Source organism: Lolium rigidum, chromosome 3 (assembly GCF_022539505.1).
Source record: "Lolium rigidum isolate FL_2022 chromosome 3, APGP_CSIRO_Lrig_0.1, whole genome shotgun sequence".
NCBI lineage: Eukaryota > Viridiplantae > Streptophyta > Magnoliopsida > Poales > Poaceae > Lolium > Lolium rigidum.
The window spans coordinates 349,644,607-349,666,484 of NC_061510.1; the positions used below are offsets into that span (position 1 = coordinate 349,644,607).

Below are 21,878 nucleotides of genomic sequence, written 5' to 3' on the forward strand. Positions count from 1 at the left end.
ATGGCTAAAACACTTTGTAGTCATGGGAGCCATGATCGTCGTGGCCGCTTCCGAAACCAATTCCGATGCTGCGCTACTCTGATCATTATGCTCAGTTTCATAAACCTTATCAAATTATATTGTCCTCCCACTCAAATACTTCACTAGAAACAATTTCTCGGAAATAAGAAACATTGACAAACACTTTTGTCTTTGTCTCGTGGGAAGAATTCCCAATTAAATCTCTGGGATAACCAACAAAGACATTCATCCGATTTTGGTTGTAAACTCTTAGACCAAAATTTAAAGAAAGACTATTAGGGTTTATACCCATACACAACTCGTATGGTGTCATTTCAACGGATCATGATGATGCTCTATTCAGTGTAAAAGCGGTAGTCACTAAAGCATAATCCACAAAAATATAATGGCGTCATAATATTTTATCTCATCATTAATCCAACAAGGTTTGGATACATATCTCGGATACTATATCATCATTATGATACTCCAAGAAATGTGAGTTGTAGAACAATTTCATAACTCTCTTAGATGTTCGCTAAAACTCGTAATTCAAATATTTCTACCATGATCCAATCATAGATATTTGACTTTTCTATTACGATGATTTCCACTTCATGCTGAAACTTATTTAAATCCATTCAAATGTTTCAAACTTCTTCCTTATTGAATATATCCACATATATATACTCAATTCATTGTTGAAAGTTTTCATGAAGTAGAAGAATCTCCCGCACACAACTATGCCCAGTGAACCACATACATCATCATGTATTTTTCCACTAAGTTAGTTGCCCGTTCAACTTTTTGCCTATGAACGGTATTTTAATCATTCTCTTTAGAAAAGATTTGCAAGCGTCAAATGATTCAAAAATCAAGTGACTCCAAAAATCCATTTGCATGGAGTTTCTTCATGCGTTCCTTTCCAACATGACCTAAATGGCGGTTCCACAAATAAGTGGAATTCAAATCATTTGCCTTATGGCATTTTAGCGTCAGTGTTATGTATGTGTGTTTCACCATTAAGATTTATAATAACTTATCCATCGTATATGGAGTAATGTCATAATTTAAACAACTCATTGTTTTCATTTGACCAGAGCAAAATAACAATTATTAAGTTCTTTATTATAAATTCTAAGGGCTAGATAGAATGCCAACGATGAACATAATAACACTTTATTTTTGTTCCAGGCGTGCATTCCTATCATATTCCTTGTCGGTCACTTAGGCCATTGAATTCTTGTATTGCGTTGTTTTTGTATGACACTTCATACCAACCAATATAGTACTAATACCCAAGAATTTCATAGTGTGACCTAACTAGGAATACAATCATAACATGTATATCATTTATATACACCTGAGCTAGACTTTCTAGTCTTTTCTTTCTTTCTGCCAAAATATCTTTTGCAGTTTCTCTTTTAGCTTTCCTCATTATTCAGAAAAACACTTCAACATTAATAACTTCTAGGTTTGTTGGTCTGATACCAATAACCTTGAGGTTCTTATTTTGAAGTTGATCATCATATGACAAGTGTTCCGGATTTCACTATTAGTAACCTTGTAATATGATGAACAATTTCACTCATAATTTTATCCATCATATCATGACGACTTTCCGAGACCATGTCTGTACATGCTAGGCTCGTAAAGTTTTAACCTTGGTATTTGCATGTGCAAATCTAGCTTGCACCCGTTGTATGCACACGTAGAATCTATCACACCCGATCATCACGTGATGCTTCGAAACTACGAGTCTTAGCAACGGTGCATATTAAGGATGGTCACTTCATGGATATGCGAATATCGTTAGTGCCCCAATAGTTGGAGGATTGGGACGCCTTGCGTCTTCAACCTTCGTACATTCCCATAAAACTTATGAGTTTATGTAGTCTCACCAAATTTATATTCTATCATCTTGCAATAAGGTCTTAGATATCACATATATCTCGTACCTTGATTATTTCTGAAAACTAAATTTTCAGCTCCTTACTTTTCAAACAGATTTGAACTTCAAGTTTCACGGAGACAAGATAACTTTAGGTACTAATTGAAACCATAACGACCACGGAGCTTCAAAAATCAAAACACCAAGCACGAAGGAACCCAAGAGCAACAACATTCACCGAGGAATAGGACAGTGGTACCAAATTGGTTTGGTGGGATTGTACTCCGTAGATCTCACTACAAAAGAGCCCCCATACCCAGCGTAATTAATAGATAAGACAAACCCTTTGCGTTTGTTTAAAAAAACACTGAAATTGTGAGTTTTGAAGAAAAAAAAGGCAGCATTGGCCGGTCCTCCAGATTTACACTTATATACACGAAAACGAAAATCATAGAGCACGGTTCATCATCTTAAAAAAAATGTCGTCGTACCATGGCTACCCATATACAAATATCTTAGTTAAGCTTATCCATCTTCATTTTGGCACTGCTGGAGACAGTTCAGACACGCTGGACAGGAAGCACCATGTCCCGAGGAAGTATGGTGGAACCAAACCAATGTAAAAGCTATGAAATACTATCCAAAACTGACTGAATTGAACTCCTTCCATGCCTCCTGCATAAACAAAAGGAGTATCACGTAAATTTTGGTTAAACAAATCTGTTAATTTGTCCTCACAGAAATATATCTACATAACAGAAGTTACGGCCGATCACCTCTATAGAACCGGTTTAGATGTTAAGAGTTTCACTCTCTCAAAAAAGAGGGCAACAAATCGTATATGTAATGTCACCAGTTGTTACGAACTACCAGCCATTCAGAAAAGGTGTTTTTTTTTCTTTTGTTTTGTTTTACATATATGTATTTGGGATAAATCCAGGTACCTGTAGAATGTCAAAAACCTTTTCTGCTATGTACTTTTGATGCACAGCAGCTCCGCGCTGTTGCAACTTATCTGGATGAAGACATAACAGTGCCTTCTGATAAGCTTTCTTAACCCCAGCTCCTTCAATTATGTTAACCAATGGAACTGGTTTCCATCCACTCTCAGGCCAGAGAACCTACAGAAGCGAATGAAGTTAAATAAACAAACTTAACCCTGATGTCATCATATCATACTCTAAACAAAAAAATTGGAGGAAAAATCTTTCTTCTGAAAAATGTTAGCGAGGAAGAAATAGAGAAAACAGCATGCACATTACATGGGGCCCTGATCTTCAATGCACCATGAAAGTATAAGAAAATAGTAACTTCTTTTAAAAACTGATTAATGCAAAAGATGAGTTATTTCTTTTGCAAATGTGGGGTTGGAACATTGCGGTAGGGAATTCAGAGTTTGCATACACTATAGATTACATGCTAAAGATACTCTTGCACTTACAAGTTGAAGTGTGGAAAGCAATGACCGAATGTTTCCTTCTTTTCCCCGTGACCATTCCCGGATTTTCGATTCAGATATCTACATTGAAACAAGCAAAAAAAAGCTGAAAAATAGAACAGAAAGGTAATGGGAAAGAAGCAACAAGCTGTGTACTCCGATTCCCATTCTGTGTAGTACCTTTATTTGCTCCTTTTCCTTGTCATCTTGAAGAATCTGACCTTCGTCGAACTGTTCAACCTAGTTTGTAAAATGAGATAAAGTAAAACACAAAATTGTTTGGTTATGCAAAAACTCACGAGGCTGAGCAACTATTTATCCTTTGTTAGGGAGTCAGGCACTTTCATTAGTCTGGTTTCCAAAATTTAATGACGAACTGCTGAAATGCTGGTCGTTTCTGAGAATGAACTATCACTGTAGGTTGCATGGTATAAATTAAGAAAATATATTTTAAGTTAATTTCTCACACCATTTCCTATTGTTGATATTGTTCCTTCCCATGTTGGCCCTGAATTAAATTGCAAAATATAGCAGGTATGAGACTTGAATGGATTTCCACAGGCATAACTGGGAGTGGACCTGTGCTGTCCTATTGTGTTGGAGGGTAGCAAGTTATCCAAATGTAACCAGTTTTACTCACCGAAGGCCTCTATCAGACATTAGTTAAACAAGAAAGGTTTGGTGCTACAGTTAGGGCTCTCCATGCCATTGCCGTGCAATTTTCAGATGACAACCTATATGGTTATGCTCAATATTTGTGTTGTTTGCGTCTAGGCATACTTTTTCGTAATACCTTTTAAAAGTGAAAAGGTGTTAAAACGTTTACACAGTCAAGAGGGCTCTGCAAGCCAGCGAAAACTGTCAATTAGCAATGTAATTGGCCAATTCCTAAATGTCATGGGCTTATGCCACAACCTTTCACAGTGTCTCATTAAAAGACATGTCGGTCAGCAATTAACTAGATGCAAATCAATCAGTCAGCTTGTGTAGTAGACCTATTATGGTAATAACAGTCCAATGATGGAACTTTGACTTTCAAGGCCTTTGGATTTATTTGCATACCAATTACTGTAACCAGCTTGTGTTAACAAGATAGCTGGCTAGCATCGTTGTTTAGTGACAGACCAACATTACCAATGATATTTGTTCAGACCTACAACAATTCAATTTTTTGAATGACAGGGAGACTTTGCACATACCACACATCCTTCAAGATCTTCCATGTGACTCTCTTCACGACCTATTGTGTCACGCAGTTTTTCTTCTGTTTCAACATGGATCGACTCTAACAAACACAACAAGCATGAGTGAGCTCTTGGAGATTACACTAGTAACACACGTTCAGTAATAAAATAATGATGCCAACTATCATACAAACATGCTCTTACAAACCAACATGAGGAGAAATTTACAATCAAATATTAATAAACCACCTACAGTACTACACCGAATATTACAAGCCCCCAATATGTTACAGTTGAACATCCAAAGATTAGGAAAGAGCTATGATATGGTTTTATAGGCTGCAGGAATATTGGAAACAAAATAAAGACTTACTGATTAAAGTTATTCACTTATTCCTAGAAAGCAAAAATAATTCACAGGTTGGATTCACTAATTCATTCACAGCCTCACAGCACAGGTATACTTACCATCAGGAGATGGTGGTTTAACATCTTCCTTTCCTGCAGGTTTGCTTGTTCTGATGTGCATTTCATTATCCACTGTAAGGACCGGTTTCTCCGTCTTAGATTGTACTTCACTCATCTGACAGATATAACAGATTAATCAAAATAAAGTATCTGCGTAATGTCAAACCTCCTATCTTATTAAAAATTAGTAAAAACGAAAATTTAACGCATTTGTAATTCCGAGCTTGATCGGCATTCACCCAAGTATCCAGGCAATATAACAACCCGGTTTTGACTTACTTGAGAAGGTGCAGCAGAAAATGCATTCCGATTGGTTGTTCTATCTGTCTTAATATCCTCATCAGCCTCCAAACCAGATATGCTAAATTTATCTTCAACTCCACCTTTGCTTCCATTTTTTCCACTGGATATCTGATCTTGAGCTTCAGGTGCTCCTTTTCGTTTTGGTGAGCTCTCAGGACTAAATATTTTGATGAAATCCTTCAGCACTCTGGTACCACGACTTTTCTCTCCTGAAGGTGGTCGTGAACGTTGTGTGCTAGGGCTAGCTGCTGATACATTGCTCTTCGCATTACTGGTACCAGACTTTGTTCCTGCACAGAAAGAACATGAGCTTCAATCCTTCTATCCACAAATTTATATCAAAATGACATGAATACAGTTTAGAGTACTCTGTTAGAAAAAAGGCATGCCCTCTTCTGGTACAGAAGTTACAAGAGGTGACAGAGAAACAAGTAAAGACTAAATTACTAGCTAAAATATGCTTCAGTAATGACATGTGTGTAGAATCTAAATAAAAGAATACCTGTTTCTTTGATTTTAGCACCCTGCATGTACTCATCAAAGACTAAAGAAATAGCTTCATCCTTGGTTGTTGAGTTTAGACTATGTTTTCTTTCAAACAACCCATCCTTTCCAGACTTGTAATCTTCATAGTCGGTCTGACTTTTTGATGCAGCCGTGGCAGTTGACATGCTTTCTTCCTCGTCGATTAGGTCAATGCCTTGCACAACAACTTGAGGGAAGCTTCTAACTCCAATAATATTCCCATCTTTTTCTTGAACACTAGCTGGCAACATCAACAAAGCTCCTTTACCAGCCCACTTATAGAATGAAAAATGGAACTTGTTACTGTTGATGAAGCTTTCTGAGCCAACAGGAGTCCATTCACATTCACTGGCCATAGAGTTTTCGTATTGAGAGGTGTCCTTCTTATCTCCACTTTGAGAACGGAACCGGGATAGGAAAGGATAGCGATGCCATGAAAAAGGATTCTTTTTCGTATCTTGCTGCGATGCCCCTTGGGCAAGAAAACTGCTCGTGGATGAATTGGGTGAAGCTGGGACACTGTAAGCATAAGATGTGTCATCATCATTTTTGTTGGATGTATGCCGAGATGGAGAAGTAGACACCGAATTGTCCACACCTCTGGTGAACTTCATGGAGAAGCTGCAAGCGAATACAGTAAAATTATATAAAGTATGATGTATAGTTCGAGATAGAAGTTACTTTAGATACAACGTATGGGAAGGGCACCTCAATCATTAAAATAGTGAATAACATCTCAACCAAATAAAGGAAAAACAGAAGGAAACGGAAAAGTGTACTACGCAATCAGACAACCCAATTCCCTTGCCCCGGCTGTGCTGCATAGTGTAAAATCATCCTTGATTATCTAGGTGACATGGGACAGGGAATTGAATGAATGAATGTGTTGCAGTTTCTTTCCTTACGCTTCAGAATGGCGAAACTGTCGATACCACTCCTGCCACTTAATCAAAGTTCATTTACACTCATCCACCAATCCTTGGACCCAGTGGATGTAAGGTCCTTAATGATCATAAGCCAACCAGTCCAGCAGACTCGAAAAGAAAAGGAAACGGAAAACTATACTAGGCCATCGGACAACCCAATTCCCTCGCCTTGGCTGTGCTCATAGTGCAAAATAATCTTTGATCATCTAGGTACATGGGACAGGGAACGCAGCCACGTTATAGAAGGAATGAAGGTCTATAGTGTCATTCCTTACGCCATGACTTCAGAATGGCGAAACTGTCGATACCACGTCTGCACACTTTATGGAAGTTCATTTACACTCATCCACAAATCCTTGAACTCAAGTGGATGGAAGGCCCTTAATCAGCATAAGCCAGCCAGTCCAGCAGACCCAACTAGGAGATGGTCAATGCCTTCATTGTCACCATGACAGACATCTCAGCCGATTTAGAACAGATAATAGTGTTCCAATGCTCAATCATTTGTGTGTTTAAATTACCTGATCGAAAATGAATTATGTCATAGCTTACATATAAGGATTTCACATTTCTTAGCGTGAGAATATCTACAATTGTTGATAAGTACAATGGGAACCCATATATATTGTTCAAATGACTTGAGTATGAAAAACACGGTAGCTAGGCACAAAGCCAAATACCTCGACCGCAGGCGGCCCGGGGTCGTGGGCCCGGGCGACGCCGGCGCGCCAAACACGTCCCGATCGCCGGAGGTGCCGCCCCGCCTGGGGGACATGGGCTCACCGCCCGGGAATATGTCCCTGTAGAACTCCTGCCCGAGCTGCCTCCGTTCGGAGCTGGTGCGCTCCCCGAACACGGGCCTCTCGCCGAGCCCGCTCTCTGCCCCGCTGCGCGCCCTGGAGGCCGAGCCGGAGCTGGTGCGGTCCCCGAACACGGGCCTCTCCTCGGCCCCGCTCCGCGCCCTCGACGCGGACGAGTCCAGCGAGGAGCGCCGCACGCGCTCGCTCCCGGAGGAACGGCGGGGCGGGCCGCCGAAGACGTCGGCGAAGTCCACGTCGGACCCGCGCGGCGGCGCGCCGGCGCCGGCCATGGCGACGCGTGTGGCAGGGCGGAGGATGGTCGAGCAGGTGGTGGTCGTGGGGGATTTGTGGCGGGGAGCGTCGCTGGGAATTTCGCATGGCTGCGGTTTTTGCAGCGGCGTCTGACGCCGACGTCGGCATCGGCGGCCCGGAGTTAGTTATCCGTTGCGACTTGCGACGGGCTAATTAGTATTGTTGGATTCATGTTGAATAATAATGTAAATTTTATGTGAACAATTTTAACACTCAAAATAATTTTTGACAATGGTAAGAAAATCGTAATCGTTAACTACTCGTTCAGCTTGGAAGTAGTAAATAATCGGGATTCGGATGATTATTTAATCGGTCGGCTATTAATCGATGCAAACTAGACAAATTAGCACCCAAAACACGTCTGTATAAGAAAGAATCAAATAATATATGGGTCTCTATTAATCGTTCCTACTTCCATTGGCGGATCCAGCATCTGGATAATGGGTGTACATATTCCATTAAAATAACAATTTAAATCAAGTTTGGCATGAAAATATTTAGCATGTTGCTGTATTTGTAAATTACAGCTAGCTACATAAGCATTTGGCCAAAATAATGGGTGTACAAATGTACACCCATGCACTCATTTGCCTCCGCTCATGCCTACTTCTCTAGATCCCAAAATCCAATTAAAACATGTACATTTCTCTTCTGTGACCTAATATTCTAGGTCAGCCACCATGTCCTTCCTTTTGATTCTCCTCGTTTGCCCTCTAAAGTTTCTCTCTCACCACCTACCTAGTGTACTGCCCCTCTACCACCTCCACCACCTACCCTATTTGAAGGCATCCTAGAGCTCTTTGACAAGCTCATCAAAGCGATCGAGATCTTGTATCCAAGGCCTGGTCAGCAATGGTGAGAAATTTTCCAGCAACTGCGGGAATCGAGCTCCTGGAGGCGGAAATCGAATTGAAGCTTTGCAAACTTATTATTTGATTTGGATAGGGTAGCGGCTACACGGGCGATCTATGTAGAAAATTGTGCAACTTAGGTGTCAAAAAGTTTTTTTGCAACTTTGTTGACTAAAGTGAACTAATTAATCGAAAACATTCCTAGTAATCGAGTTGCCAAAGCAATTAATCGGGCTGAAGATTAACAAGTGTGATTAGAGGTAATCGACACGGTCATGCCCCTAGTAGCGATTAATCAGCCTATTAATCGCTGATTCGGCATAGTTTTTGAACAGCGATTTTTGATCAAAGATAAAACATGGAAAATAAGGGTGCTTCATTGGAGGAATGGAGAGAGTAACTAATAATACCATACAAGAATGTAACCATTTGTGATGGCAAATGTGTACAGCTGGTGCAAACTGCAAGACAATTTACTCCATGAAGAATGGGATTACAAAGTTATCCATCTTCACTTTTCTCTCAAGCTCCTCCTTTTCAGCAATCTGCTTTAGCGTAGTCCACCCTTTTCTTGCTCGCTTCCTTGAACTGCCAGCAGGCTGTGTAGAGTTACCTAGTGCAGATTTAGTATTCGAAGCTGACTTACTATGACTTCTAGGGGCCTTGCCAGTAATTGAAACACAACTCTGCCCTTTGTTGTTCAGTGTACTTCTTGTCTTCAATTGTTCTGCCCAACCTTTAGGTGCAGTCACTTCTCCCAGTTTCTTCTTCTGAGGAGTAACAAAATTTGACCCAACTACAAATTCTTCTTGAGAAGTAATATCAGACACTGGCTCGATTTCATTCATAGATTTATCATGCGCGGTGCTTTCTACAATTTTCAGCGGGATGTCTTGAACCATTGCAGATGCCAACTGACCACGATCCATCATTGGAAAAACAACCCCTTTCTCTATTTGAGAATCTTCAGGAAGATTAGACTTTGGCCCGTTACCATGTTTATCCTTTTCAAGAGTAAATGTTTTCAACCTGTCAGATTCCAGTCGTGATACTGCCGTTAAAGAATACTCGATCCCCTTTTCCGTAGCTACTCTTGCCATGTTCATACTATCTCCTTTCAACATTATGCTGGCTATGTCCATGCTAGCAGGCTTTCTTGATGACAATAGGCTCTTCACGATACCCTTTCCACTACCCCGTATTAGGTTTTGGTCTCCACAGAAATGGCATGCATAGACAATGCTGTTTTGGCAATAATTTGACTTCTTCCGCCTCTTTGCTTTCTTTTTGTTGTTCTTTATACGGATTGTGCAGTTGAAGCCTGGCTGTAAAACTGATTCACACCTGCAATATTTGAAGAGATTCTTTCTTCAGAGTTCCATATAAGGCTGATTGACATGGACAAAAGCTACAAATATGAAAAGACAATGCAGCATAACTAACAAACTAGAAAGACCACATACACAATCTAAAAATGCAAAATAATACTGTATCCACTTAAACCTGGCCACTGGTAGAATATGGCATCATACATTCATACTGCAGACTGGAGATGTTTTGTTTTTAAGCATTGTTGTTGGTGTCGTGAGCAACACATAATTCCCAATATTCACTAGACACCACAGTTTTCATCAGGATTACTAAAAGCTGACTTCTAACAGGTAAGGCATATAAAAATAAATATGATACATACATAGCAGTATAACAGATCTGAGATCAAAGATTAAGCAAGACAGCCAGTAATTTATTCTAAGCAGGAATACTGATACAACATTACCAGAACGGCTTCTTATTTCTTGTATGGCAGTCATGATTTTTGAGTCGCAACTCAAAATTGAGTCGACAACGCTGCGACTCAGTGTATAGTTGCCACAAGTCACTGTTATCTTTGGAAAACGACTAGGCGACTATACCGGGACTATACAACAACTCAAAAAGCATGATGGTAGTAAAGTCACATTTTGAGAACACGAGGATCCAGAAGAATCAGCTAATGGAACATGGCAACATGCAAAATGTTGGTCCTACAGAATGCATGACCAATAAACTTGCCATCTTTTCTCTCACTTTTGTGAAACTCACTCATATTTCGAGCACAAAACATTTGACTGAAATTCTGTACGTTGAATCATTTTCTTGGCATTACGACCACCCATCTGAAGGTTATCTGTAGATGAAAAAATGCTCTAAAATCGTTGTTCTACAAACAATGGGAAACAAAATAGTACCACTCACTAGTGTGCTGAAAATAGAACAGAAACCACTGAAACATAGTGGTACCACTTGATCAATGTAAGTCAACAAAAAACTGTTGCCTTGTAGCGCTAGGAGTTCAGCACCGATAAACCAAGCTCGGGTAATAAGGCCTGAAACTTTCCCATTGCACTCCAATCAAGGACAGGGCCAACAAACGCAGCAATCATGTCAACCTAACATTATGATTTTTGTTCCTTAAAGTCTCAGCTAGGTTGCCAGATGAAAATATGCAGACAGGCTAGAAGAGGAATTTGTCCTAAAACAATGTAATGGTACAATAAGCCGAACACAGTAAATACTAGCAAAAGAGGTTTAAATGCGAAGAGAATACTAGGAAGATTGATACCTTCACTAGTATGTTGTGTAGTAAATCGTAACAATTAGACACGAGAATGTATCAATTTGAGCTACAGATCGAGTCAGCTGTAAACTCTCACCTCTGGCAAAGGAAGGAGGAAGCGCCTATGGGAATCCCGGCCGCCTCGGCGTCCGTGGCGAGGCGGTGGCCTAGCAGTGCCCCGATGGGTCCAACTGCAGCCTCCCCGCTCGCCCACGCGGCCAGCCGCTGCAGGTGCTGGACCCTCAGCAGGGAGGCCGCGTCGGCATGCGTCTTCCCGGAGGTCTCCTCGCGGAGCGACACGGCCTGGTTGGTGGACCTGGATGCCGACGAAGGGCCGGCGTTGCCCAGCTTCTTCCCCATGTACGTAGCCGCCGCTTCTTCTTCTTCAGTCGACGGCGGGTGCGCCCACGGCGGCGGCGGAGGCGTCTCACGAGTCCCACGGCGGCGAGGGCGAGGACGATTTGGTGTGGTTTCACTCCAGCCAAACTGGGCCTGGATGGATCTCATATGGGCTGGGTGGACCTTAGCCCGCTATGTGATCAGTCGTCACCATTAATTTTTAATGGGCTAGAATCATTCTTTGGCCCACTTATAAATTTGTGCCAATGGCCCGTCAGATTTATTCCGCCCGCTACCGAAACCCTAGCCACCCCCGCCTCTATATACGTCTCCTACCTCCACCAACACAACAACACGGCCGCCATCGCCTCCGCCTGCTCGCGTCGGCGGCGTCGGTTCTTCCTCTGTCTCTGTTCGCTCTGTTGGGTAGATCGTCCGCCTGTTTTTATTAGTTTCGTTTGGTTTTCTCCATGATCTTTGTTCTGAAATCTTTCTCGATGAAGATTAAAAGCAGACGGGCGGTCTGAACTGATGCCGTGTTGATATGTCTGCATCTCCGTGCTTACCCTTGTGGATAGCATCCGAGAGAAGCCACAGATTTTTCTTGTCCCAACTTTCTCCGACGCTAGATTCCCGATCTTGTTTTTCATCATTGCGCTTAGCTCATTTTCTTCCTCTTAGATGGAGTTCAGTTTTTCTACTGTACTCAAATCTGAGGGGGCAAAGCGGGTGCACATAGCTAGATGGTTTACTTACCAACCCTTAGCAGCGTTTGCCATTGCTCTGGAGTCAAATGGTCTAACCGAAATTATCTCTCAGTACAAATTTCTCAAATTTAGAAAATAAAATCTAGCGCAATAGCAGCTTTCTTAACCTCTACCTGCTGGCAAGTGATGAATAGATATCCTACACGCTCAATGGGAACTTCCTATGTGTGGATCAATAATCTCCGCTTATTTTCTGATGCCTTGCACTAGACACTCACTTTCTGTCTTCTTATTTTCTGTATTTATTAATCTTATCGTGTAGCACTGGGTGGCAAATGATGTGAAATATTTATATGCTAAACACTGAATCTCTGACATGTTTACACAACTCCGCTTATTATCTGATGCCACCCATCAGCTTCAAACCATCCATCTCCAAGTTGTTCGTTTTATTTTGTTAAAACCTCTTTGAATTTGTGTTGATTGTTGGCGCTGATTTGAATCTTACCCGCGCTTCTGATTAATTCATGAAGTACAAGGGAAAATCATGGTTGAATTTCTTAATATGAGCCATATAAATATCAACTCGTTTTGTTCTGTTTGGTTTCTCGAACCATTCGGTTTCTTTGGTCCTGGTTTGTTGACATGGCTGTGATGATAAACACATTAGCAAACACGCCAGTTCTGCTTCTGAAAATTCATGACTGAATAACCTGTTATATATATCTGAGCCATGCACATCATCGTCATTAACCATTTAATAGATCATCATGTTTCTGTTCTGAAACTCCTTGTGTTTTCATCCAGGGATCCATCCAGCCCAACATTTGGAGGTGCAGATGGCTCCAGGATCCTGTTTAATACAGGTGAACCTACCTGGAGTCCCTGTATCCACTTGACATTCACGGGCAGTTTGAGGTTCTTGTGATTACATGGAATGTTTGATTCGTGTAACTTCTGTAGTTGTGCATGATCGTTGCCCGATTTTAACTATCCTCTCGCAAGCACCTCTGATTTTGCGGAAGAGGCTGAAAATCTCGGCAGAGCTTGTGTTGTCATCAGGTCACTTGTTTCTACGAGATGGGAGTTAAATAACGACACGAAATCCATCTGTTCATCCCTGGCAGAGTGATCGTTTTAGTAGAACAGCAGCCGAATATTTGGACGGTATCTGTATAAACAAACGATTCAAAGTTGAAGCCCATATAATCAGACTAGAATGTAAATAAAATGGCTGTGATGATAAACACTTTCAGCAAACATGCCAGTTCTGCTTCTGAGAATTCATGAGTGAAAAAGCTGTTTCCATACATTTGTACTCTTTATCATCGTAATATACCTCTATTTGTATGTTATGTTCTAGATTAACATGAAACTTCTAAATCAGTTTTTAGTTGTTTTTTCTTCTTTACGGGCTTTGGTGTCTTTGTTGGCACTAGCTTCGTCATCAGAGGAGTTCTGACTTCTGAGTTAAATAACTGTAATGTGATTCTTTTATGCGTCCTTGCCTGTATTATCTGGCATATAGAACTGCTCGGTTTATTCGGATCTTTGCAGCAGAGCTGTTCGACCATATCCGGATAGAAAAAGTTTCTAACAAGAACTGGGACAAATTCTGTACGTTGTACGTCCACATTTAATCAAGTGAACTTACGTTAAATAAATCTCACAATATCAATAAATTAATCAACAATGAAACCACATTAATATTTAACTGTGCGGCACCCCTTTTCATTTTGAAGCAAATTGAGACATCAAAAAATTACTTCACCAGAACCAGGAGCAACAATTTCCGTGACCTCATATTAAGAACACTATGGATGATATATAAATCAGAAGTAGCGGGCTACATATGATCAGGAGAGTTCATCTCACATGTCCTCTTATGTCTGCATCTCCGTGCTTACCCTTGTATAGCATCAGATAGAAGCCTAAGATTTTCCTTTTCCCTACTTTCTCCCACGTTAGATTCCCGATCTTGTTTTTCATCATTGCGCTTAGCTCATTTTCTTCTTAGATGGAGTTCAGTTTTTTTTAATGGACGCAAATCCGTGAGGGCAAAGCGGGTGCACATAGCTAGATGGAGTCAAATGGTGTACCTAAATTCTCTCTGCAAAATATTTGATTTAGCGAAAAATTCTAGCGCAATATCAATTTTCTCAATCCGTTCCTGCTGGCAAGTGATGAATAGATATCCTACACTCTCAATGGGAACTTCCCATGTGTGGATCAATAATCTCTGCTTATTTTCTGATGCCTTGCACTAGACACTCGTTTTCCATCTTTTTAATTTCTCCTTGCATATTTATTAATCTTATCGTGTAGCAAAGGGTGGCAAATGATGTGAAATATTTATATGCTAAACACTGAATCTTTGATATGTTTACAAAACTCCGCTTATTATCTGATGCCACCCATCAGCTTCAACCCACGTTACCAAGATCTTTCTCTTTGGTTTTTTTGTTTAAATCCTTTCTGAATTTCTGTTGATTTGTGGCACTGATCTGAATCTTACCCGCGCTTCTGATTAATTAATGAAGTACAAGGGAAAAACATGGTTGAATTTCTTAATATGAGCCATGAAATATCAACTCGTTTTGTTCTGTTTGATTTCTCTAACCATTCGGTTTATTTGGTACTGGTTTGATGATATGGCTGTGATGATAAACACTTAAGCAAACACGCCAGTTCTGCTTCGGAAAATTCATGACTGAATAACCTGTTATATATATCTGAGCCATGCACATCAGCGTCATGAACCATTTAATAGATCCGCATTGTGATTAGATATTTTTGTTCTAAAACTCCCTTGTTATCATTTTTTTTGATTAACATGAAACTTCTATATGAGGTTTTAGTTGTTTGTTCTTCTTTATGTACATTGGTGAATGCAACAGTATCTCTGAACTGTGGAAAGTTCTTGGTATTAGCTTTGGCATCAGCAGAGGTCTGAGTTAAATAACTGTCATGTGATTCGTCTATGCGTCCTTGCCTGTATGATCTGGCATGTAGAACAGCTCGGTTTATTCAGATCTTTGCAGCCGATGTATAGGCAAACATCTTATATATTTAAATGAATCTCACAATCTCAATAAATTATTCAACAATGAAGATTTAACTGTGTGACCCCCCTTTTCATTTTTAAGCAAATTGAGACATAAAATATATGTACTTCACCAGAACCAGGAGCAACAATTTGCGCGACCATCGTAATACGAATGATCAGGAGAGTTGAGTTGGCAGTGTTGTTGTTTCAGCTTCAAAGGTGGACGATGCATGTCCTCTTATGTACATCGGAGGGAAGCCAAAGATTTTCCTTGTCCCAACTTTCTCCTACATTAGAAACCTGATCTCGTTTTTCATGATTGTGCTTAGCTCATTATATTCTTCTTAGATGGAGTTCAGTTTTTTACTGGACTCAAATCTGAGAGGGCAAAGCGGGTGCACATAGCTAGATGGTTTACTTATCAACCCTTAGCAGCGTTTGCCATTGCTCTGGAGTCAAATGGTCTAACCGAAATTTTCCCTCACAAATTTATATGATTTATCGAAAAAATCTAGCGCAATATAAATGTTCTCAAACTCTTCCTGCTGTCAAGTGATGAATAGATATCCTACACTCTCAATGGGAACTAGTATGTGTGGATCAATAATCTCCTCTTATTTTCTGATGCCTTGCACTAGACACTCATTTTCTGTCTCTGCAATTTCACCTTACAAATTCATTAACCTTATCGTGTAGCACTGGGTGGCAAATGATGTGAAATATTTATATGCTAAACGCTGAATCTTTGATATGTTTACAAACTCCGCTTATTATCTGATGCCACCCATCAGCTTCAGCCCACCTTACTGGTCTTTCTCAGTCGTTTTTCTTTTTTTTTAAATCCTCTTTGAATTAAAGTTGATTTGTGGCGCTGATTTGAATCTTACCCGCGGTTCTGATTAATTCATGAAGTACAAGGGAAAATCAGGGTTGAATTTCTTAATATGAGCCATACAAATATCAACTCGTTTTGTTCTGCTTGATTTCTCTAACCATTCTGTTTCTTTGATCCTCGTTTGATGACATGGCTGTGATGATAAACACTTAAGCAAACACGCCAGTTCTGCTTCTGAGAATTCATGACTGAATAACCTGTTATATATATCTGAGCTATGCACATCGTAAACCATTAAATAGATTGACATTAGTATGAGATACATTTCTGTTTTGAAACTCCTGCTTTATCATCTAATGATGCATCTTGCCCAACATTTGGAGGTGCAGACGGCTCGAGGATCCTGTTTACAGGTGAACCTACCTGGAGTCCCTGTATCCACATGACAATCACGGGCAAGTCTATGGTAACATAGAACTTTTGATTCGATAATTTAGTAGTTGTACATGATCGTTGCCCAATTTTAACTATCCTCTCGCAAGCACATCAGATTTGTGGATGAGGCTGAAAAACTCCGGGAGAGTATGTGTTGTCATCAGCTTCGTCACTTGTTTCTACGAGATGTGAGTTAAATAACGACACCCATTCCATGCCAGAATCATCTGGAGAGTAGAACAGCTTGGCCAATTCAGATCTTTGCAGCCAAATATTTGGCCGCCATGAGAAGAAACAAACTCGCTGCAGAGTGGTGAAGCTTCCGAAAGGCAAACAAACTTGCTAGAATAAACATAGAAAATGTAAATAAAATGGCGGCGGTCTCAGCAAACATGCCAGTTCTGCTTCTGAGAATTCATGACTGGAAAACTGTGTTTTATATATCTGAGCCATACACGCTTTATCATCATATATACCCTCTATTTGTATGTTCTATTGGAATTTCTATCTGTTTTTTTAGTTTAGTTCTCTTTATGCACCCCCTCCGTGACGCGTATCCCAAATTTGTCAATTTAATTAATATAATATAATGTTTATATTATAAAAATTATACCATTGAAATATACAAGATCTCAACTTTCTAATGATATATGTTTTGTATAATATATCTTTTGTTACGTTGGTTAAGTTGGCGATCTAGTTGTTTAAGTTGGCGATCTAGGGATGACCTGTAAACCGGGATAGAGGTAGTACAAACTTTCTGGATACAATAAGTGTTTGATTCGTTGTTTATGCTTCAAACTTCTCAGACGAGGTAGGACCGTAGGAGCATGTAGGACAGCTCAGAGCATTCAGATCTTTCCGGCAGTAATTGTTGGGCAATATCTGGACAGGAACAAAACCAAAATGGCAAACTAACTGTTGGAGTTAATTTTCTGTAGTGCAAACATAATTGGTTATATAATCCTGTTGATTTTTTAAGAGTTTATTGCACCACTCATACAACTTGTCCTCCTGGTGCAAAATTATACGAAAACTTGCAACATGTATTTCCGTGGTACAACAACTTGTATTTTAGATGCATTTTTATACAAAATCGTTGTGAGGTTGACATATGGTGTTGCCACACTGGAAAAAGGCACACGCCCACTCGTTAATAGTGCACTGGAGGTCACACAACTTGTCCCGCATGTGCAGATAAGTCACGGAAGTTGCAAAACGGACAAACCAGTCACATAACTTTACTCTCGTGTGCAAGCGAGGTCACAAAACGGTCTGCTGCCCGGTTCATGCCAAAAACCACCGGTTCATGCCAGAAACCAGACACGTGCGTTGCACGTGAGATGGAGAGGGGCTGTTTTATTGCACTTCACCCCCTGCTGCGGTTATTTTAGGACTGGAATATCCAGCATATTTAGTTTTGACAGCAAAATAACATGTTTTTGACAGCATTTCCGTCCAGATTTTTTACAGCATTTCCGTCCAGATTTTTGACAACATTTTTGTCCAAATTTTTGACAGCATCTATGGACACAAATTCAACATCACGTTTTCCCTAAAAGAAAATCAACATCATATTTTACAGCAAAATGGCATCAATACTAGTCATTTTTTTCGATAATAGCCAGTGTACATAATATAATTGTATACATGGTCTATTATAACATCAAAAGTGAGCAGTATTAAGACATTGTCATCACAATTAAACTGCCATATATAGATAACTTAAACTGCTTTTGCTCCTCTTGCTCCTCTTGCCCCTCTAGTTCCTGTTGATCCTAGTGCTCTCCCAGATGTGTTCACAAGTGGACCTCTTCTTGAAGGTATATTGGCTCTATGTTCTGCAACAAAGTAACTTTCTTCTGGCATTTCCTCTACAATTACAGCCATTGCTTGTGCAGGCCCCTATTTAGACACACATATAATGTCATCAATATTTATTTAACACATGTGAAAGAATTTGGACAGTGAAATGTACCTCACGTGACAGAATGTCAACCATGTAGATCTGCCCTTTCTTGTTTATGAATGTGCTATTCATTTTAATAAGAAATATGTCAAGTATTGCTTTGAGAATAATATAAATAAGAAATATGGCAAAACATGAATAATACTCACAGTTCTAATCACAGGGAAGTCAATATCACCATTTTCATCTAGAATCTGTTTTGATTTTTTCCTCTTAGCTATCTGCAAAAGATGCTCAACATGCTCCTTCATCTTGCTACTTTGTGTTCTTTTCCTTCCTCTTGAGCTTTTCTCGCAAATGTTTTAAGTGACATTCTGTCATTGTCTCTGAACATCTCAACATACTGCGAGGCCAAGAAAGGTGCCGAGAGTGAGGTCTATAGTGTCCATTTTAAAGTTGTTTCTGTCCAAGTTGTCAAACCATGCAATTCCTTTCTCATCCGTATAGCTAACAGTCTCTCCAGATCCCACAAAATATCCACCGTGGTGAACTTGCACACTAAACTTACTTGAATCCATACCTACAAAAAGGAGAATAAAATTCAGTTATAGATACCGTGAATATTCAGTTAAGTTGAGTTAGCAGTACAACCTAAATTCAGTTAAAAACGACACACTAGACATTCATACGTTCCAGTCAGCAAAACAGTCCCCGGCCTGCATCTACTCCCGTGATGAACTTGACAAAAATTCGGCTCAAATCGGAGAAAAATTAGATCTTTGAACTAGGGTAATCCCGTGCATCTACTCCCTTAACAATCCCCTACATCTACTAACAGCAGAAGCGAGGGAATCCACCACAATCAAAATCGGCGGATGCACAAACCCTAGCTAATGGGGGAAGAAATTGAACTTACCGTGGACCGGGGTCTCCTGCCAATCAAGCCTGAGATGAGGAGCATCATCGGCCGGCGTCTTCTCTGCAGCCGGCGGCGGTGCCGGCGACGAACTCGCGGCGGCCGCTGAGGCCGCGTTCGTTTCCGTCGCCATGAACTCTGAACTGGGCAAGCATACGCACAGATAGATATCCAGACTGAATCCACGTTTTCTTTTTTAACCTGTGCCTGAATCGATTTGGAGGAGAATAGAGTTAGCGAGGGGGTTGTTGCAAATTTTCTGTCTCTCTCCAACTCACGTGCAACGCACATGTCCGATTTTTGGTATGAACCGGGCGGCAAACCGTTTTGTGACCTCGCGTGCACACGACGGTAAAGTTATATGACTGGTTTGTACGTTTCACAACTTCCGTGACTTATCTGCACATGCGGAACAAGTTGTGTGACTCCCAGTGCCATTAACTCGTTTACAGAAATCCCCCTCCGTTTATTTAATATGTCTTGTGCTGTTTGGAAAGATGACCTTCGGCTTGCGTCCCACTGGTGGGATTCTTGGTTTTTTTTCTTCGTGCTGCGTTTGGGGTTCCCAAACGCACCCCCAAACATTAAAATAACTCTTTTTTTTTGAATTTTTATTTCAGTAGAGAGAAGGAACATTACACAAACTAATACACAGTTTGAAACATGGTTAAAACATTGTAAAATGAGAAAACCTAACCGGTGGCATACTTGTTGTTGCGTAGATGGTTATGACATTGTGTCGCATGCCAACTACACCGAGACTTAGCGTTGAGGAAGATTTATTCTACTGGCAGCCGCTCCCACCACCCAACGACGCACCACAACAAATAGACCCAAACCCTAAAAACTAGACTAGAACAGAGGAACGAGGTCCCCATCCCTCCTGCTGTCGGAGCGGCAGGTGGGAGAGGAGACCGGATCTCACTGGTAGTGTCCACATGCGCGATCGCGACTCACCCACTAGACCAGCGTACATGACAAGCGAGTGATGATGATATTTCTCACCAACTCATTTTTTGTGACGTAAACTGAATCTTTATTGATAAAAAAGATTTATCACTAAATATATTTTCTATGGTAGTGAAGGCTGGTCCAACAACAATAAATAAAGGAGAGATAAGTACAAACAAATACATAGAACTTAATTCTTTACACCATATGAATTTTACCGGCTGATGTCTAATATTTCTTGCCTTTAATCATACCAAATTCATATTCTCCCCCATCACCTTTTTCCTCACATAAATGTTTTTCCTAAATTTTAAGATTGAAAACACTTATTATTGTCTTTTTCGTAACACCAACTAATAGTAATGCGTGCACAACACCAATCTAACTTCCGAAGACACGGCTAACAAGTTTCGCATTTTATACACCTGAATCACCTGGTTGCATTTTTTACTATATAAGAAAACTCATAAATAATAAAACTCATAAATACAATGTAAATAAACATTAGATAATGACCTACATGATTTTTATTCAGTTATCCAAGAACTATTAAGATTAGATTATGAAGTACTCACCTATTTACAATAAACATTTTTACTTGTTCATATATCATGATTTTTCTACATTTTAGTTTGATTTTCATATAATCACATAATTATTTTGAATAAGCAAAAAAAAAAAAAACACAATGCACATTGCCAGTTCAGACATAAATCATCACATTTGCTTCAATGGTAAAGTAGAATTGTATTTTATCTATCAAAGGTGTCATTTGTAAAATATCTATATGTGTCATTTGGCTGAATTGAACTCCACTTTTTTTTTGAGATAACAACTGATGGAATTCAACAATGGCGAAACCGATTACAAACGACTCCACAAAAAAAAGGAAAATACAATATGGACCCCGAAGACCACACACCGTACTCCCAAATCGCAGTCAAGCCCATCGTCCTCATCGTCACCACCCAAGTAAAGAGACCGAACCCGGAAGCCGCCCGTCTTCAGACACCATCGAGTCACCGCCGCCACCTTCGCCACATTGGGCTTTCAACACCGCAGGAGTGCCCACCCCGAGGGGTGAGAGCTAATAATCTTTTCCAGACCATCGGGCAGGCGGGAGCTGGTGGAGACCAAGCAGAACCTCCAATCCACGTGATGAGATCTGAGATCTAGGGTTTGGCCCGATCTCGCGAATTGACCCAAGGTTTGAGGGGGAAAAGGTGGGAGAACGCGAGGAACACGAGGAACACGAGGAACACGAGACTCACGCACGCACACCGACCCGATACAACCGATACTTACCCTCGTGGCTCGATGGACCACGCCAATAGAATCACCCGGGAGAGACTCGAGGTAGAATCCCGGAGGAGAGATCGGTGTTGGAGCAAGGGAATTGGTAGGCGAGAGAGTGCCTTGCACTAGAATCTCACATAGCAATTCACC

The 21,878-nt window shown here is 40.5% G+C and overlaps 2 protein-coding genes and 17 non-coding genes across 19 annotated transcripts; 17 read left to right on the forward strand and 2 right to left on the reverse strand.

Annotated features, from left to right (window-relative positions):
* Positions 1-2,323: 2,323 nt before the first annotated feature.
* LOC124704039 (J domain-containing protein required for chloroplast accumulation response 1-like) lies at positions 2,324-7,840 on the reverse strand. The gene is made up of 9 exons (XM_047236277.1): positions 7,416-7,840; positions 5,787-6,430; positions 5,261-5,574; positions 4,982-5,096; positions 4,529-4,614; positions 3,510-3,569; positions 3,333-3,410; positions 2,836-3,012; positions 2,324-2,566 (listed from the first exon to the last, which is right to left on the reverse strand). The coding sequence occupies exons 1-9, from the start codon at positions 7,823-7,825 to the stop codon at positions 2,528-2,530; spliced, it is 1,923 nt and encodes a 640-aa protein (XP_047092233.1). The 5' UTR covers positions 7,826-7,840; the 3' UTR covers positions 2,324-2,527.
* A 1,219-nt stretch (positions 7,841-9,059) lies between these two features.
* Positions 9,060-11,669, reverse strand: LOC124704040. Its single transcript, XM_047236278.1, has 2 exons — positions 11,392-11,669; positions 9,060-10,042 (listed from the first exon to the last, which is right to left on the reverse strand). Exons 1-2 carry the CDS (start codon positions 11,652-11,654, stop codon positions 9,172-9,174), a joined length of 1,134 nt encoding a protein of 377 aa, XP_047092234.1. The 5' UTR covers positions 11,655-11,669; the 3' UTR covers positions 9,060-9,171.
* An 846-nt stretch (positions 11,670-12,515) lies between these two features.
* On the forward strand, positions 12,516-12,604 carry LOC124704932. Its single transcript, XR_007003792.1, has one exon. It is a non-coding gene; the product is annotated as a small nucleolar RNA R16 (small nucleolar RNA).
* Positions 12,605-12,667: 63 nt separating this feature from the next.
* LOC124704928 lies at positions 12,668-12,752 on the forward strand. Its single transcript, XR_007003789.1, has one exon. It is a non-coding gene; the product is annotated as a small nucleolar RNA R16 (small nucleolar RNA).
* Positions 12,753-12,827: 75 nt separating this feature from the next.
* On the forward strand, positions 12,828-12,913 carry LOC124705031. The gene has a single exon (XR_007003880.1). It is a non-coding gene; the product is annotated as a small nucleolar RNA U36a (small nucleolar RNA).
* Positions 12,914-12,983: 70 nt separating this feature from the next.
* LOC124704835 lies at positions 12,984-13,077 on the forward strand. Its single transcript, XR_007003713.1, has one exon. It is a non-coding gene; the product is annotated as a small nucleolar RNA Z223 (small nucleolar RNA).
* A 72-nt stretch (positions 13,078-13,149) lies between these two features.
* Positions 13,150-13,260, forward strand: LOC124704897. The gene has a single exon (XR_007003764.1). It is a non-coding gene; the product is annotated as a small nucleolar RNA Z278 (small nucleolar RNA).
* Positions 13,261-13,348: 88 nt separating this feature from the next.
* On the forward strand, positions 13,349-13,448 carry LOC124705008. Its single transcript, XR_007003859.1, has one exon. It is a non-coding gene; the product is annotated as a small nucleolar RNA snoR97 (small nucleolar RNA).
* A 120-nt stretch (positions 13,449-13,568) lies between these two features.
* Positions 13,569-13,664, forward strand: LOC124704836. Its single transcript, XR_007003714.1, has one exon. It is a non-coding gene; the product is annotated as a small nucleolar RNA Z223 (small nucleolar RNA).
* An 848-nt stretch (positions 13,665-14,512) lies between these two features.
* LOC124704933 lies at positions 14,513-14,601 on the forward strand. The gene has a single exon (XR_007003793.1). It is a non-coding gene; the product is annotated as a small nucleolar RNA R16 (small nucleolar RNA).
* Positions 14,602-14,670: 69 nt separating this feature from the next.
* Positions 14,671-14,755, forward strand: LOC124704921. The gene has a single exon (XR_007003782.1). It is a non-coding gene; the product is annotated as a small nucleolar RNA R16 (small nucleolar RNA).
* A 79-nt stretch (positions 14,756-14,834) lies between these two features.
* Positions 14,835-14,920, forward strand: LOC124705034. The gene has a single exon (XR_007003883.1). It is a non-coding gene; the product is annotated as a small nucleolar RNA U36a (small nucleolar RNA).
* Positions 14,921-14,989: 69 nt separating this feature from the next.
* LOC124704838 lies at positions 14,990-15,083 on the forward strand. The gene has a single exon (XR_007003716.1). It is a non-coding gene; the product is annotated as a small nucleolar RNA Z223 (small nucleolar RNA).
* Positions 15,084-15,930: 847 nt separating this feature from the next.
* LOC124704937 lies at positions 15,931-16,018 on the forward strand. Its single transcript, XR_007003797.1, has one exon. It is a non-coding gene; the product is annotated as a small nucleolar RNA R16 (small nucleolar RNA).
* Positions 16,019-16,087: 69 nt separating this feature from the next.
* LOC124704927 lies at positions 16,088-16,171 on the forward strand. Its single transcript, XR_007003788.1, has one exon. It is a non-coding gene; the product is annotated as a small nucleolar RNA R16 (small nucleolar RNA).
* An 81-nt stretch (positions 16,172-16,252) lies between these two features.
* LOC124705037 lies at positions 16,253-16,338 on the forward strand. Its single transcript, XR_007003886.1, has one exon. It is a non-coding gene; the product is annotated as a small nucleolar RNA U36a (small nucleolar RNA).
* Positions 16,339-16,408: 70 nt separating this feature from the next.
* LOC124704832 lies at positions 16,409-16,502 on the forward strand. Its single transcript, XR_007003711.1, has one exon. It is a non-coding gene; the product is annotated as a small nucleolar RNA Z223 (small nucleolar RNA).
* A 71-nt stretch (positions 16,503-16,573) lies between these two features.
* LOC124704900 lies at positions 16,574-16,688 on the forward strand. Its single transcript, XR_007003766.1, has one exon. It is a non-coding gene; the product is annotated as a small nucleolar RNA Z278 (small nucleolar RNA).
* A 77-nt stretch (positions 16,689-16,765) lies between these two features.
* LOC124705006 lies at positions 16,766-16,869 on the forward strand. The gene has a single exon (XR_007003857.1). It is a non-coding gene; the product is annotated as a small nucleolar RNA snoR97 (small nucleolar RNA).
* The last annotated feature ends 5,009 nt before the right edge of the window (positions 16,870-21,878 follow it).

What these genes read in the sequence shown, in the direction of transcription:
- LOC124704039 (XM_047236277.1), bottom strand. Translation starts at nt 7,825, where the DNA reads ATGGCCGGCGCCGGCGCGCCGCCGCGCGGGTCCGACGTGGACTTCGCC. An exon ending in CCGGGCCGCCTGCGGTCGAG is followed by an intron (nt 6,431 to 7,415) that starts GTATTTGGCTTT and finishes ATTCGCTTGCAG; the next exon opens with CTTCTCCATGAAGTTCACCA. An exon ending in TGCTAAAATCAAAGAAACAG is followed by an intron (nt 5,575 to 5,786) that starts GTATTCTTTTAT and finishes CTTTCTGTGCAG; the next exon opens with GAACAAAGTCTGGTACCAGT.
- LOC124704040 (XM_047236278.1), bottom strand. Translation starts at nt 11,654, where the DNA reads ATGGGGAAGAAGCTGGGCAACGCCGGCCCTTCGTCGGCATCCAGGTCC. An exon ending in TCCTCCTTCCTTTGCCAGAG is followed by an intron (nt 10,043 to 11,391) that starts GTGAGAGTTTAC and finishes CAAATATTGCAG; the next exon opens with GTGTGAATCAGTTTTACAGC.